Genomic DNA, 15,765 nt, shown 5'->3' with positions numbered 1-15,765 from the left:
AGAAGTCTGTTCAACATGCCACACAACCATTACATCTAGATGTGCTGCCAAATGTCAAATAAGGAAAGTAAGAAAGTAATTTTGCCTTTTTACACATGGCTAATCTAAATCTCTAAATTGGAAGTTGCCATGAAAATTACTCTGAGAGTATCTAATTGAAAACATTTTTAATTTCAGGTCTTAAAAAAAAAAAAAAAGCCACAGCTGCAACTAAGTATGGTAATATTAATGAAAGCATGGCTGGCACTCATTCAAATCTCTGCCTTCCTCAGTGCTGTGAAAAGAAAAATCACTCTCCAATGAAAATTCACCATTTTCACAGAAGTAAATTTACTCTTCTCTGTAAAAATGGGCTTACATCTTTTGCATTAAATGTAATTAAATAATGTAATTAAATTGTTGCAGTAACTAGTGTATCTCTGCATGCTACTTGGCTCCAGGAATGCTCAGTATGTATTTTCAATCCAGACTGAAAAGAACTGTACTCATAGCAGAATTCTGCAGTGTCATATCAGGCTAAAATGTCTGTTCAGGTTTTTAACAAACTTCACAAAACAAGTGATGTAGAGATACATGAAAACAAACCAGCAGATGTGACTGTGAGGCATTACAGAATGGCAAGCAAAATTTAATAAAAACTTTAAACAAACAGGTAGCAATATGTCCTTATGAAGGACACCAAATCAAAAATAAAGAACACAGGAGAGAGAAGACAAAGCAATTTGTAAGTGACCTCTCCTACACAGAAGGATTAAATTTATTCTAGTGAATAAATGACTTTGTTGTCTTTTATATTCAATGTAAACTTAATAGCAATACAAAATGTGGCTATGGGTTCTTATTTTGCTATTTATAACAATGAAATAGTGATGAAGCTGTATTTGGTACTGCAAGAGAGAGAAGCATTATTTGTAATAGTAACGACTGGAGCCAAACATTATGGAAGTTAATGGAAGCATAACCTATTGCTTGAAATGGCAGGCAGATAATTTAGGGTCTAAGCTACAAGTACGGTCCCAAAACTATATTAATACCCACATTTCAGTGGGGAAAAGGGGAAAAAAAGGCGGGGGGGGGGGGAAGGACACTGCATTAATCACATGAGCACTTTGTTACCTCCATGCACTCAGCTTTGCCCCAGACTTATCTAGAAATGCTGCCATGATACTGCTTCTACTACTGTGCCAATCTGTCCTAGATGGACAGATTATAAAAGAGGAGGGTTTGTCCCCATTAAATGTATCTCTATAATCCTTTCCAAGTAACAAAAGCAATTTCCTGCACACTTGGTCCTCCCTGACCTACAGACACTGGCAGGCAAGCACTGCATTACCACTGGCTAATACTTGAGCTCAAACTAACCGCTAATGGACCAGAGTGCCAAGGATTCATTTTATCTCAGGCTGGCCTGTTCAACTTAATTCTTGTCAGTTCCTGCAGATAACTCAAATACTTTTGTTGTTATTAGTTAAGTAGGCATTATGCCAACAACCAAGAGGTTTTTAAAAGGCATACTACATGCCAGTCATTTACAAACTATAGGATCTGAAAACTTTTACCTGTAGGTGAAACACGGGCAGGAACAAGAAATTACCCATCTGGAGGCTTGGGTATGGTGAATTCTGCAGTGCCACTTCCTCAGTGGAAGGGCACCCATCTCTTTAAAAAGTCTCATGGCACCCAGAGGAATTGCTAGTAACACTTGGCAGGGAACAGATACCATTTCATCCTACCAACATGTCACCTTGCTGCTTTGAAGGTACCTAGGAAAAAGTACGGTGATCCTGGCAATACTCCTCCTTACTCTATGGAGACAGGCTTTCAGCAGAGACATTTTGTTATTTATTAACCTAACAAAAAAGAAAACTCAGAAGAGCCCTGTACCTGCTCAGTTTCATGCTGAATTAAACTGGTCCCAGCATCTTCAATCCTGAGCAACACAAGCATAGGAAAGCCACATCTGCATTACCCCCTTTGTGAGCTGCCCCAGCTGAGCTCAGTCACAGCCCTTAATTAACATCCCTCCACCCTACTGCACCTTAAATTTATTTGCACTTCCCCTCAGCTCCAAGCTAGATGAAGCGAGATACATGTGCAGCCAGAGAACTCGCAGCAATCACTCTGCGACTCCCTGCAGAAGTTCAAAAGCACCCAAGGGCTCCTTTATGTGGAAAAATTTATGATCAGCTTAACTAGTGAAATATGCTGTCCCACTACACCTACCTACAAATAGCTCACATCCAGGCCGATGTCCTATTCCAGAACAAAAGTGATTTAGACTTTTTACTCCACATTCCAATAATTATGCTGGAATGAAATGAGTTTTTATTCCAGAGTAGAGTTGCCCATCAGGGAACCATTGCAGCAGAGATAACTGCATCAGAATAAGCCACAACAGTGTATGAAAGAAAATTTCCCAGTGCAGAACGCCTAACATCTCAGAATTGCTGAGATGTTATCTCTGACCTACTTCGCTCAAAGTACCATAGAGATATCTCCACACAGGCATTCAACTTATTTCTTGAAATCAACAAGTACTTTTGTGCTACACAGAATTAGTAGAAGGGAAAAAAGAGAGTAGAGGAGGATGATAGGTGGAAAGAAGTGTTCTTTCTGTAACATTTGCAGTACAGGAATTGATTTCACAAACATGCTTATCCAAGCAATGTAGTTCATTCAGTAGACCGTCAACTCCCATCAAAGAGTCATTCTTAACTTAAAATCAGCATGCCCGTACCAGAAACAAATGAATGGAAAAGAGCAGAATAGTTCTTTAGAAACAGCCCAGCTGTCTCATGCATCCAACACTCCCACATACAAATTTTTTCACTGTGGGGGAAAAAAGTGCCAACCCTGAAGCTGAATACCGTAGTTAAAAATGGCCATCAAAACCTAACTATGTACCATGCAAACAGTGTAACCTAAGACACTAAGCACATTCCCAGAGAAGAGCACACCAAAAAAGGACACTTCTGGAGTTCTTACAATATTTGCAAAAGCAACGTTCCTAACAAAGGATTTTACAAGGCAATAAAACACATTACTAGGTAATTAAATTCTCCTAAATTGGCTTTTCCTAACTGCACAGTTTATTACAAGGACAATTGTCCCCAGGGATTAACAAACTCTGGGTTAAATATGAAAAACATTACTGTATTTTTTTGCTTCTCTGAAACCTTGCGAAATCTTGAAGGGGTTTGAGAGACAAATTTAGAACAAGCTGATTTAAGGAGAATAAATTAGTAAGTACTCCATGGTGTAGCATAACATTACGGGAAGGGTCACTTTTACCTTAGAGCACAGTTAATCTCACTTAAGTCAGAAAGTCCACTCTGGTGCAAACTGTTGCAAAATTTAGCTCAGTTAGTGCAGATATGAAATTTGCTACCATTTATGGGACAATAATGTCTGTTTCTCTGATCTGTGAAAATTAAAACCTTGTTCAACTGACAATACAGAAGTTTTAGTATATGACGCTACCTCTTATGGCGGTACCATAAGATACTATTTTTTAGAACAGTCCTGTACCTTTGATAAGCTATTCAGTGAAAGAGGAAAGAGAGACAAGAATCTGTTTTCTCTGGTTAAAAAATAAAAAAAACCCCAAATTAAAATTCTATGCTAAATCAAATTGTTAGGTCAGACTGGAAAGAACTTTAGTTTTGTCTTAAAAATTTTCTTCCTGGACCCTGAGAAAAATACAGTAAAGAGAAAGAAATCTTATTAATGCTTTTAATATTTATTCAAAAAAACATATTTGAAATAATACTAAGAGAAAAAAATAATTCTCCATCTGAAATGGTAGCCTATCTGCTTGCAGAAGCAAGATAAAAAAGGTCCATTATTAACGCGGTTTTAACATTTAATCAATGCAAATTCCAGTTTCTAACAATAAATTCTGTAGCTGTAACCACACCAAAATATTCCACCAAATGCAAACGGAAGTAGGGACTCTGAATCCTGCACTTCTCACAGCATGATTAGTTAGTCCAGTAAATACCTGCCATTGCCTTGTTGAAAGTTGTGACCACTGAATGAAAATGAAATGATAGGGCAGACAAAAAGTATAGCATGTGCAGTATACATGATAGAGATCTGAACTGAATGCTGAATTAAGGTTTTGTTTGTTTAAGACTAGGATACTGGTTGGTTTGTTGTTTTTTTTTTTCCCCCCCAGAGGTAGATTCACAAAGGCATCTTAGGGTTTGTGTTTTAGACATTAAATCTTAAGTACTCTGCCACCCAGTAGCATTCCCAACCTGAAAACAGCCAGCTGCATTCCCAGTACCAGTAGATTTCAGCTCATGTCCTCTACTCTCTTTTTTTCCTTGTACTAATTCTGTGTAGCACATACTCATCAATACACAGGGAAGAAAGCCTTTTGCTATTGAGGCTTATGAATCCCTTATGAATCAAATTTGACTTAATGATCTGCAAAACAAGAAAAATTGAAAATTACTGTTCTCTATATCTCTTGGAGGTGCTAGCACCTGTAACAAGACCTACAAGAGATGAAATATTAAACAAAGGTTACCCAAGCTTCCCTCTTGGAAATCCTGAGGAAAAGTATGCACCTACCTTCATTAGGGGGCCAACAAGCATGGGCCATACATGCACAGAACTAAGTAACAACTGGTTTCCTTAGGATTTATTTTCTCTGTATGATTAGGATAATTAAATTCTTTGAAGTCTAACAATACAGAAATGGCATTATAATCTCTCCCTATGGCTGTGACACCTGAAGTGTCTCTGTCCCTTCTGGATTCTGTAATCTTTAACAAGAAAGGGTAGACCACATTGTATGAGCTTGAAATGTTCTTCCCTACCCACTCACCTATTTTAATGAACCTTGCAGAAACACAGTATCTTTGAAATTATTATATTCAAACTTAGCTGAAATTAGTTAACTGGTTTCAAATTTATCATTAACACTGTCAGGCTTAAGCAAAATTATGTACAGAGGAATACATAGAGTGGAACAGCATAAGCTTTACTTTAGTAGGAACGAAGGCTGAAGTCACTTAAATATTCATGGCAGAGGGGACAAGCCACTCTTTTCTTCCCCACAGCACTGAAATGGCAGCTAGTTACCTCGCTCCCTCCTGTTAGGCTAGCATTGCAAGTTCTGATGTTTTTATCCCCAAACGCAAGTGAAGGATATAAATTATTTACTAAAAAATCCAAAACAACAACCTTTGTTCTCATTAGCATAAATTTAACATGGAGGGCATCATACTATGACTTGCAGTAAGTATACATGCAATAGATCATATTCATATACCATGATATATGGTGCTGCTGTTGCTGTTAAGATACGATTCAACCAATGGTGCTTGTTCTTCCGAATGTTTCATTCTGCGTGTTCTTGTGCGACTGTCCACATTGGACTGAACCATTAACGGCTCCTGGCGCTTTTTTTTCTGCTTCTGTTCTAGCAATGCTCGCTGAGGAAAAAACAAAGAAAAGCATCTGTTACTGGACTCCATACAGTAGCAATCTATGATGAAAACCAATGGATGTCTTTACACTTTCTCCAGTTTTCCAGTGGCAGCAGTTGGCAACCAACCCACTGCTAAAACACCTTCTGCTGAAAACAGCAAATAATTAAAATAGATCTTTCTGAGCAGTCTACCAGCTGTCTGAGCTTGCTTGGAAATAACCCTTGGGAAAACAACAGTGAGAGAGTACTGGCTATGAAGCAATGGGAGGGTAAGCAAGGGCATGAGGCAGAGATGCCAATTTAAATTTCTGCAAATTAAAAGCAGGTATTCCGCAAACGAGAATCACGTGGTAATGCTGGACATGAGCCTAATTTAACAACTATACAAGATGAACTTCAGTTAAACACTCGAATTTCTCAGCTAGACCTGCTGAAAACCAAAACCTCCAGCATCCGATGGCACCATAGGCAACTCTCTCTTTGAGCCCTCTTCCACAACCCCAGAGAACTGAAATGTTAATTTTACCTTACCATTTCCCTGCTCCTGTACAGTGATTTTTTTCTTTTAGAAAGGAGATGGACTAAAACTGAAGAACAAGAATGGGAAGTGGATACTTTCAGCTCTATAAGTTGTGTGGAACACCTCAATATGACTTCAAAACAGTCAGAATCTAGCACAGTATTATGGCATAAATAGAGAGTATTTGAATTTGAAAATGAGATCCTGGTAGATATGCAAGCTGATAAAACAAGAAGAAAAGAAATGTATAGAAAAACCTAAAATTAAACTCACCAGGTTTAACCATAAACATGACAAAGTTTCATGAAAAAGGGACCACAGAAAAATCAAAGGAAAAGTGGAAACCTCAAACCCCATGAAAACTTGACGGCAAAATCCCCTGAGATTTCATGGGAGAGATTCTGAATCATTTTCTTGTACAAGTCATGTAGGAATACAGTAGCAAAATAGGCAACATAGCACATAGTGCCACTAGTTTACAGCCACGAGGGCTAAACTCAGGGAACAAAAAGGAAAATACGTAAAAACTTTGTGGTAATCCTCTGTTGGCTGGCATGCCTGCCAGACCCTGTTGTCCTTCCTGGTCCATCAAAGGGGTAACAAATACATTGTAAATCAGCTTAAAACAAGTCGAAGGCCATGGAAGTGAGACTCACTCAGTCTACAGCCGTAAGAAAAAATTTAATGGTAGACTTCTAAGCAAGCTGTAACCTCCACAGACCTCTCTCTTGCATTCCCTAATCAGAGGATGCAATTTTCTATCAGTTACCAGATATATGTCAGTGATTGCATTACCCCAAGAACTAGACTTCAGAGAACCAGTAGGTCCCCCTCCAAAATCTTACCTGCCTGTCAAGCTTCTGCTGACGCAGGCTGCTCCCCTCATCATCCAGAACACTGCAAAGACAAAGCGTACGTAATTGGAACAAATCTATCACTCAAAACAACACCTAACAGCAATCACTGGAGCAAACTCTTGCAGGATTTATCCATATAAAATTCCCACTATGTTCCATGGAAGTTTGCTTGCCCTAATCTGCAGAAGTTGGCTCAAGAAAATTTAAACGCAGTCCATGAAAAACTGATAAACTCTGGTTCACATAAACCTCAATAAAAAATATATATTCAGCCAGTTCACGAAGAAATGCAAAATCCACAGTCTATAGCTTGTTTTCTTCTCCACTGTCTTCTAATGCAACATACCAATACATACAGCAACAGGGTTTGATTGAAAATTTGTATAATAAGCATATGAAAAGTGAGAAGTGTAAAAGAGCTGCTTAGCAACTCAGCAGTATTTAAAATTATGTTCGGAAAAGTAACTGTCTAATCTTTTGCACACTGAAAACCAGAATTTATTCCTGAATATCTGAAAAGTCACACTGATTGCCATGCACTTCAACTTTTAGAGACCAGCAAGACAAACAGTATTGTGCACTGCCATATTTCTTTCTGCTAGTTGTTGGCAGTTGGGAGATTAGCTCCTGCACGTTCAATCATTTTCATTAATTAGATGTTAAAAACTAATGGCATTGAAATTTTTGCGAAGTATTTTATAAAACTACTGACTACACTTTAATTTTCTGGAGAACAAAGGTCTCTTTTGTAAGAACATTATGGTTAAACATTGGACATAGGTAATTAAATGTTTTAAACTGCAATATATCATCTACAAGGAAAATAGTTCTACAGAACAAAAATACAGCCTCTTACAAGTAGAATTCATTTTTTCTTACAACACATTTTTATAAAATATCAGTCCCTTTTTTATAATCGCTCTTAACAATCAAAAAGTAAAAAAAGAAAAAAACCCAGGAGAAATGAACCTGGATTCTGACCTGCATAAAACCAAATTGTATTGCAATGGAAATTTCATTAAAAATGTGACTTCCCATGTATTAATATACACTCTTTGGGAGACAGTAACATTATAGCAGCGTTAGATAGGACAGCTAATAAAGGCATGCAGAATGCCACCCTTCCATGCCAGCATTATCAAAGACCTATAATTAGGCATTATTGGTAGCATCAGCCTCTTACAGTTTATACTCAGGTTATATGTTACAGAAGGCTGATGTTCAACAGAATGAAACTATGCTATACAAGTACCTGGGGTATGAAATCACACAGCGTTTTGCAGAGGTAATGCATTACTCGTAGTCCACAAAAAAAACAACAACGAAAAAAACCCTCACAGCCACAAAAATGTTATGCTTTACACCAAACACTGTTTATATACAGTTATATAAAGAATACACACATTCCTAGATGGTATACAATATCAGGGTTTTTTTCAAGACTGCGTTACTACAACTGCAATGTATATTAGCTGCACTGCTAGGAAGTAAAACTACCCGAACAGACATCTTTGGCCAAACAATTGAATGAAAGATGCCCAATTATAAAGTTTCAGGCTTAATGGCCTGAACAAATCCTCCTCATTTAAGACAATGCTTGAAAAAAGCCAAAACCATGTAACGATGCTAATACAGACCATAAGAACTGCAGAGGCAGCAATGCATGTACACCTGTAATACCCAGAGAGGTCGAGAGCCAATACTGCTCCAGTCTATCAGTCATTTGCAGAGCTAAGGAGAAAACTCTGATCTCATCTGCTGTATAAATCAGACTATGCTGACTCCCTCGGATGTGTTAAATGAGCTATATATACACATCTCAGACATTCCCATAGACCACCAGTTCGGTAATTATCTTTATGTGAATATAATGGTTTTCAGTATTATGCTGGATTGGCTGTAATTCTAAATTCTGTATCACAGACAAGGTGTCGAAGCGGTCCGGATGACTCTAGCTTCCTCTGCTTTCCCATCACGCTGTATCCTGGCATAACACACTGCACGGAACAAGGGAGCAGGGAAACGTCCTCGGTCAGGTTCAAAACCTTACCTGTGACTCCCTGGGAAGCCATGAGAAGCTAAATCCAAGTTCAGGTAAACAAGCACAGATCCCTCAGGTCTCTTCATGCCCAACCCTACCACGATAAACATGGCAGTTCAATGTTTATTGACCCATTGAGATGCAAGTGGGTAACCACTGCTGACCCTTTCTCACACTTCAGTGGAGCTTTGCAAAAAGATTTAGCAGATGGTCTTGCTACAGTGTCTGGCAGTCCATGCACTCTGACAGATGCTCCAGGACTCAGGAGCTGAAATCCAGAGGATCCACCCTATTCTTTCTTTGAATAACACAAAAGTCTGGGAGCAGAACAGCAAACACCAGTCAGAGGAAGGGTGTGATTTGCATTGATTCAGCATCCCACGAATGCAGAGCAACTATCAGACACACCAAAGGATTGCCAAAAAAATGAACCTACATCCAAAAACTGTGGATGCTGTAACACTAGAACACCTCTCCATATTGCCTTTCTACTGCAAGACATTGTTTTTAAAGCCTCTGAACATATGCAATCAAAGCTGACACCAAAAAAAACCATCTGACAAGCTTCCAGGCCCTCCATTCTCTCACTTCATATTTTATAAAGTTCTGGGTTGTTTCCCACAATCCTTTTGTAAATATGCATTAACTACAAGCCTTACATTATTTAAGCCATAACATTCAACAACTCAAACTGAACTCCAGCTTTCTTCCATGATACCGAGGTTCAATAGAATACAGTTATTTCAACAATTCTCGCCCCCTCTCCAGATTACCAGACTTGGACTAGAATGCCTTACTCCCACCAGACAGACCACTGTTTTGAGTCCTCCACAGCGTAAAAAAGGCCTTAAAAGTAATCTCACTAACACCAACTCTATTTTAAGTTACTTAATACCAGTATCAGTGAAAAGCTGAAGTTCTGTCCTTTCTTGATGCCTAAATAATCGTTATGCAAATCCAGATAAAAAGAGGATTCAATTTAGCCTCTATATTCTTCTCCTATTCTAGCAGAGCACTCTAGTTCAAGACTGTGTACCTTGTTAATATTTTCTACAGGACTGGTGGACCTTGGAGTTGCTGATTAGTAACCAACATTTCACATTCCCAAGATTTTCAATGGAAGACCACTCCTGAGACTGGGTAACTCCCAAGATTTGCCATTAAGGGGCATCAAGTTTTTAATAAATGAATAAATAACTTGATGGATGAAGTAATAAATAAAAATACTAAGCTTTGTTTCCGTAGCAATTCCATCAGGACCTTACTCTTGCGGCCTCCAAAAACATCCACAGCGGACTCTGAGATGCAAGTGGGTAACCACTGCTGACCCTTTCTCACACTTCAGTGGAGCTTTGCAGAAAGATTTAGCAGATGGTCTTGCTACAGTGTCTGGCAGTCCATGCACTCTGACAGATGCTCCAGGACTCAGAAGCTGAAATCCAGAGGATCCACCCTATTCTTTCTTTGAATAACACAAAAGTCTGGGAGCAGAAGCACAGCCTTTGCTCTTCCTGGTCTTTGAAAAGAACAGAAATCACTTGCTCTTTTCTCTGGAAGTGCACATGGTGAGGATCCAGCCTATCCTACCCGGTTTCAGAAGTGGCCATGGTTTTGTTGCTCAGTGGTCCAAATAACCGGCATGGTCAGAGTCTAAAGGCCCAGTACAGTGGAAAATCTATGGCAGGACCACTGCAGGAAATAATGTCAGAGAGGACAAGGCCGTTAGAACAATTCTGCCTACAAGTTTGATGTGATACTAGAAAATCCCAGCAGCAGCGTGAAACTCAGTCTTTACAGAGAAATGTAACCTTATAATTCATGGAAATTGAATTCTTGAAGAGAATGCATACATACTAGTAATCTGCTGAGCATGCTGAAGCATCCTGAAGATCCAGCAAGGTTCATTTTTACTCCTGTTTGATCAAGTATCATGTACCCACCTGGCATCTTGGCTATGGCTTTGACCCCATTTAAAATAAAAAACAATTTTAGATTATATGTAATATTGTAAACAGCACTTCAGGTTTGCAGTAATAGTCTAGTCCAAATTCAGTTAACAAATCAGAACTTGTATATATTTCCTCCAGGGAAGACCTACCCATCTATACATAACTCGAGCAACCCACCCATTAGAGCTTACTAGATGTTGGGCTTAAGAAAGCAAGACTCTAGCTATATAACTTAAATATTCATATCAGCAGCCTGGACCAAGGCTCAGAGAGACTTAAGTATTAAATTTGGATAGCATATTTTCACATTTTTAAAATGGCATTTGACTCAAATATCCCCACCTCCTATTTTCTAAAGGGAAATATATTAAATGAGCCTTTTTGTCAAAGTATTACTTTTCATACCACCTTTTTAAGACACAAAATCTATTTTACAGAGGCAGTTTCAAGATTAAATCCAATTTGCACAAAAATAACCAGGCTTTCTATACTGCTGCATGCCATAATGAAGACAAAAATATAAGCAACAATTTTAGTATTCTAAGCTCGTCATAATCTGTATTCCTTAAAGATCATTTAGAGAGAAACCCAAGACAAATCAGGTTTTTAGGGATTACTTCTGAGATGAAGAAGCTTCTGTAGATAAACATCATGCTACATTTTACTGTAATTACATATGGACTGATTTCAATTTAAATATTTAAATATTAAATAAATTTAAATAAAATCAGAAAAGCCTTAAATCAAATAAAAACACATTTCACAACAAGTACTTCACCTTTACTCTTTGAACATGCAAACTGCTCACATTTCAGTATGGCATTGCAAGAAAAAATAACTAAGAAGAAATGTTTTCTGTTACAATGTGCAAGATGCATGTAGTCACTGATTTTTTTTTTTTTTTTTAAAGAAAAAGTCTGACACAGTAAAGCAGCTCTATTGTTTCTACCTGACAAATGGGGCAATGTTTTTTTACTTCCTGGCACTGCTTCATAAAGGACCGCTTTCTGTTGACAATACCTTTTTTACCAGGACAAAGGTCCAAAATCACATCCGTCACATCTCTGCAGTCCAGCACTAGTTGCAGTGAGAAGTGTTTGGGTCAAACAAGCAAAGACATATACTACCACTAAACTTTCATACACTGTTTAAAAGTGTCACCCTTGCATTTTCTCTTTCTCCTGCTTCATGATAACACATTACTAAGAGCAGCACTCACGAACTCTATGTGAAATCGGGAACCTTTTTGCAAGCAAAATGAATGTACATAGTCAGGGAAAATTCCTGAAACAAACAGTTCGCATTATAAAAAGATGGAGAATTGGATAAGAAAACATTACTCCCATTTACAACGCTAAACCAGAAGCAATGGAAGATTAGAGGAGGTATTTTCATCTTGAGTTTCTGCTGCCGTATTGTCAACTGCAATTCAAAAACTATGGATAATCAAACCAGAGAGAAAGAAAAAAAAATACACCATACCAGACTAACCTTCAAGATCCCTCAGATCTTTCCCATGCACTCTTGATGTGAAGAAAGGTGGTATGTTTCTGTGTTAAGAGAAGCCGGTTATGGGATCTTTTAGAACACTGCTGACTCAAAAGGGCAAGAATGGGTATAATGTGCCATTTGAACGTTACAAAGTCTCTGAAAACAGGAAATAAAATTCCTGCAAAGAGATAGCACTTGGCTTATTGGATACCATTTGTTATATTCACCCAATTACACTTCTCTATAATCTCTATACTTCCATAAAGTCTCTGTAGTTGCATAAAACCCAACCGCTCTGGATAATGTTACTGTTAAGCCTTTAGGAACAAGCTTTCCAGCAGCACTGATGAAATGCTACTGTAAAAGCCCATTAACAGGGTCAGGGACCTGCAGGTTGAAGTCATGCTCCAGAGGGAATGGCACACAGTTAGGTTCTTCAAAGAAGTGAAATTCAATGAATTCCTAACCAGTCCCAACACCTGCAAGTCCCCACAAAAAATAAAGTTGGCTCCCCCATTTACAACTTCTCAGAATCACAGATCACAGAATCATTAAGGTTGGAAAAGACCTTTGAGATCATCAAGTCCAACCGTTAACCCAACACCACCATGGCCCCTAAACCATGTCCAGAAGTGCCACATCCACATGTTTTTTGAACGCCTCCAGTGATAGTGACTCCACCACCTCCTTGGGCAGCCTGGTCCAATGCTTAATCACTCTCTCAGTAAAGAAATTTTTCCTAATATCCAATCTAAACCTCCCCTGGCACAACTTGAAATGGCCATTTCCTCTCATCCTATCACTAGTTACTTGGGAGAAGAGACAAACACCCACCTCACCACAACCCCCTTTCAGGTAATTGTAGAGAGCGACAAGGTCTCCCCTCAGCCTCCTCTTCTCCAGACTAAACAACCTCAGTTCCCTCAGCCGCTCCTCATAAGACTTGTGCTCCAGACCCCTCACCAGCTTCGTTGCCCTTCTCTGGACACGCTCCAGCACCTCAACGTCCTTCTTGTAGTGAGGGGCCCAAAACTGAACACAGTATTCAAGGTGCGGCCTCACCGGCGCCGAGTACAGGGGCACAATCACTTCCCTACTCCTGCTGGCCACACTATTTCTGATACAGGCCAGGATGCTGTCGGCCTTCTTGGCCACCTGGGCACACTGCCGGCTCATGTTCAGCCGGCTGTCAACCAGCACCCGCAGGTTCTTTTCCACCAGGCAGCTCTCCAGCCACTCCTCCCCAGGCCTGTAGTGTTGCACGGGGTTGTTATGGCCAAAGTGCAGGACCCATATATGCTGAGTTTACCAGAAACCTCTTAGGAGAACATTATCATATCAGACACACACCCTAATCAAAGACTTTTAAATGAAAAAAAGCACTTCGAAAGACTGCGAGGGCTCCCCTCACACTAGGAATCATCAAGGTTTTCTGAACCCAATGCAGTTGCTCAGTTATCTGTTTTAGAGTAAAACATTCAGCTACTATCTTTATGGTAAAATGAGTAACTTCTTTCCTTGGGCCATCTAAGCAAGCAGAAGTCTGGCCATCTTCTTTGTTGAGGAGCAGCCCAAGCACATTCAATCTTAGTTTGCCCTTCTACTGCCAACAGCAGCAACAGCAGAAGCTCTTGGATTTCTCCCATGCCATACTGACACGGCAGAGAGGGCAACAGCCTACCATTACCGGTACATCTATCAGTTACCACTGAGCTGACCAGTGAAGTAAAGACACTGCAACTGCTACAGAAAAGATTGCATTTCTTCATGGGAAGCTTCAACGGAATAAAATTGTTCCACTGTGAACCTCACACAGTAAATAAAAGCATGCCTGTCCATGAATACAGCATTGCCTCCCCTGCCCGTGCAGCTGTTCTAAAGAGCCTTAAAAAGACTGAAAGAGATAAAGCAAAAGGACAGGGGAAGAAAGGCAGGAATACGAACACAGATATTTGTATCAGAATTATCAGCACCAAGTCAGCACAAAACACAAGAAGATGCAGTGGATCATACACTGTGCCAATGATCCAAGTGGCACTAAAAATAATGCCTGCAGGGCAGACGGCTGAAAGCAGAGACTGAATTTGTAGTTGCACAATTACAGAACCAAATGTTTTATTTTCTTTTCAAATCCTGGCTGGCAAACTACCTTAAAAAACAGTAAATGAATGAAACCTTCCTGAATTGTCGGTCCTATTTGCTTCAGTAAAGTTTATCTAAGATCTATGACACTCATTATGTCCAACCATTCTGTTTTGGGGATTTAAAAAGAACAACAAAAAGCTTCTTAGCACTCTATATTTTTCCTGTAACTCAATGCAGAACACACATTTTTTTAATATTTTTCTCTTCCATCCCTCCTTAGTCATGTGCTAAGTATTTTCATCTGGGCAAGAGATAACATCTTTATCAACAATCTGGAGGAGACAACTGAGTGGACCCTTGTCACACTTGCAGAGATGACAACAAGTTGAGAGGACCAGTCAATATACCTGGGGGTGGAGCTCCCACCCAAAGGGACCCCGACAGGCTGGAGGAAAGGGTCAACAGGAGCCTCATGGAATTTAACAAGGACAAACACAAAGCCCTGCACCTGGGAAGGAAGATTCCCCTACAATGATACAGGCTGGGGACTATCTGGCCAAACAGGACCTGGGTTCTTGGTGGACAGCACGCTGGACACGAGCCAGCAGCGTGCCCTGGCAGCAAAGGCAGCCAACAGCACCCTGCGCTGTGTTGACAGGAGTATGACCATTATATCAAGGGAAGTGATTAACACCCTTCCTCTCTCTGCACTTGTGAGACCCCATATAGAAAACTGCATCCAGTTTTGAGTCCTCTGGTACAAGAATGATGTTGACCATGTTGAGCAAGCCCAAAGGAGAGTAACTAAGGAAGTCTGGGAGCTGGAGCACTTGTCCTGTTAGGATAGGTTGAGGGGAAAAGGGACAGCTTTGGAGAGACCAAATCACAGCCTTCTAATACCAAGTGGTCTGGAAAGGTTGTGTAGTCTCCATCCTTGGCATTTTCAAGACCCAAATGACTAAAGCCCTGAGCAACCTGGTCTGACTTCACAGCTGACTGTGCGGTGAGCAGGATACCGGACTGGAGAACTCCAGAGGTCCCTTCCAGATTCTGTGAATAGTGTCTTCGCTTTGGATGTCATACAGAACTAAAACATCAGTGTCCCAGCTGAGGTACATGGCACATTATACAAGCAGATTAACTGAAAGAAAATGTAACAGGAACACACATTCATAGTTTCTTTCTTAATTCCACATACATCATTGTTAAGTTAAACTCCAGCCAAATCCTCAGCATGACCACACAATTGTATTTTTGTTCTGTTTTAATTAGCACAGTTCATCAAAACAAATCTCCAATTGTTAAAACTGCAGGGGGATGTGAAACCAACAAAAACTGTAGAAATCAAGTCTTCTAAATGTTTCACTCAGAGTAAGCTTTTT

At 39.7% G+C, this 15,765-nt stretch overlaps 1 protein-coding gene across 1 annotated transcript in view; it reads right to left on the bottom strand.

The window, feature by feature from the left end:
• Positions 1 to 15,765, bottom strand: part of TUB (TUB bipartite transcription factor) — a gene marked incomplete at its 3' end in the record, with an annotated part of 153,598 nt that overhangs the window by 32,536 nt on the left and 105,297 nt on the right. Inside the window, exons 2-3 of the mRNA XM_082000814.1 lie at positions 6,806 to 6,857; positions 5,282 to 5,444 (exon numbers count right to left, since the gene is read on the bottom strand). Of these exons, the coding sequence (XP_081856940.1) occupies positions 5,282 to 5,444; positions 6,806 to 6,857 (215 nt within the window). The remainder of the gene's footprint in view (positions 1 to 5,281; positions 5,445 to 6,805; positions 6,858 to 15,765) is intronic.

This window comes from Phaethon aethereus, assembly GCF_964289735.1.
Source record: "Phaethon aethereus genome assembly, chromosome: 5".
Classification (NCBI taxonomy): Eukaryota; Metazoa; Chordata; class Aves; order Phaethontiformes; family Phaethontidae; genus Phaethon; species Phaethon aethereus.
Note: the sequence above shows the minus strand (reverse complement) of the source record. Positions and strands in the feature narration are given on the sequence as shown.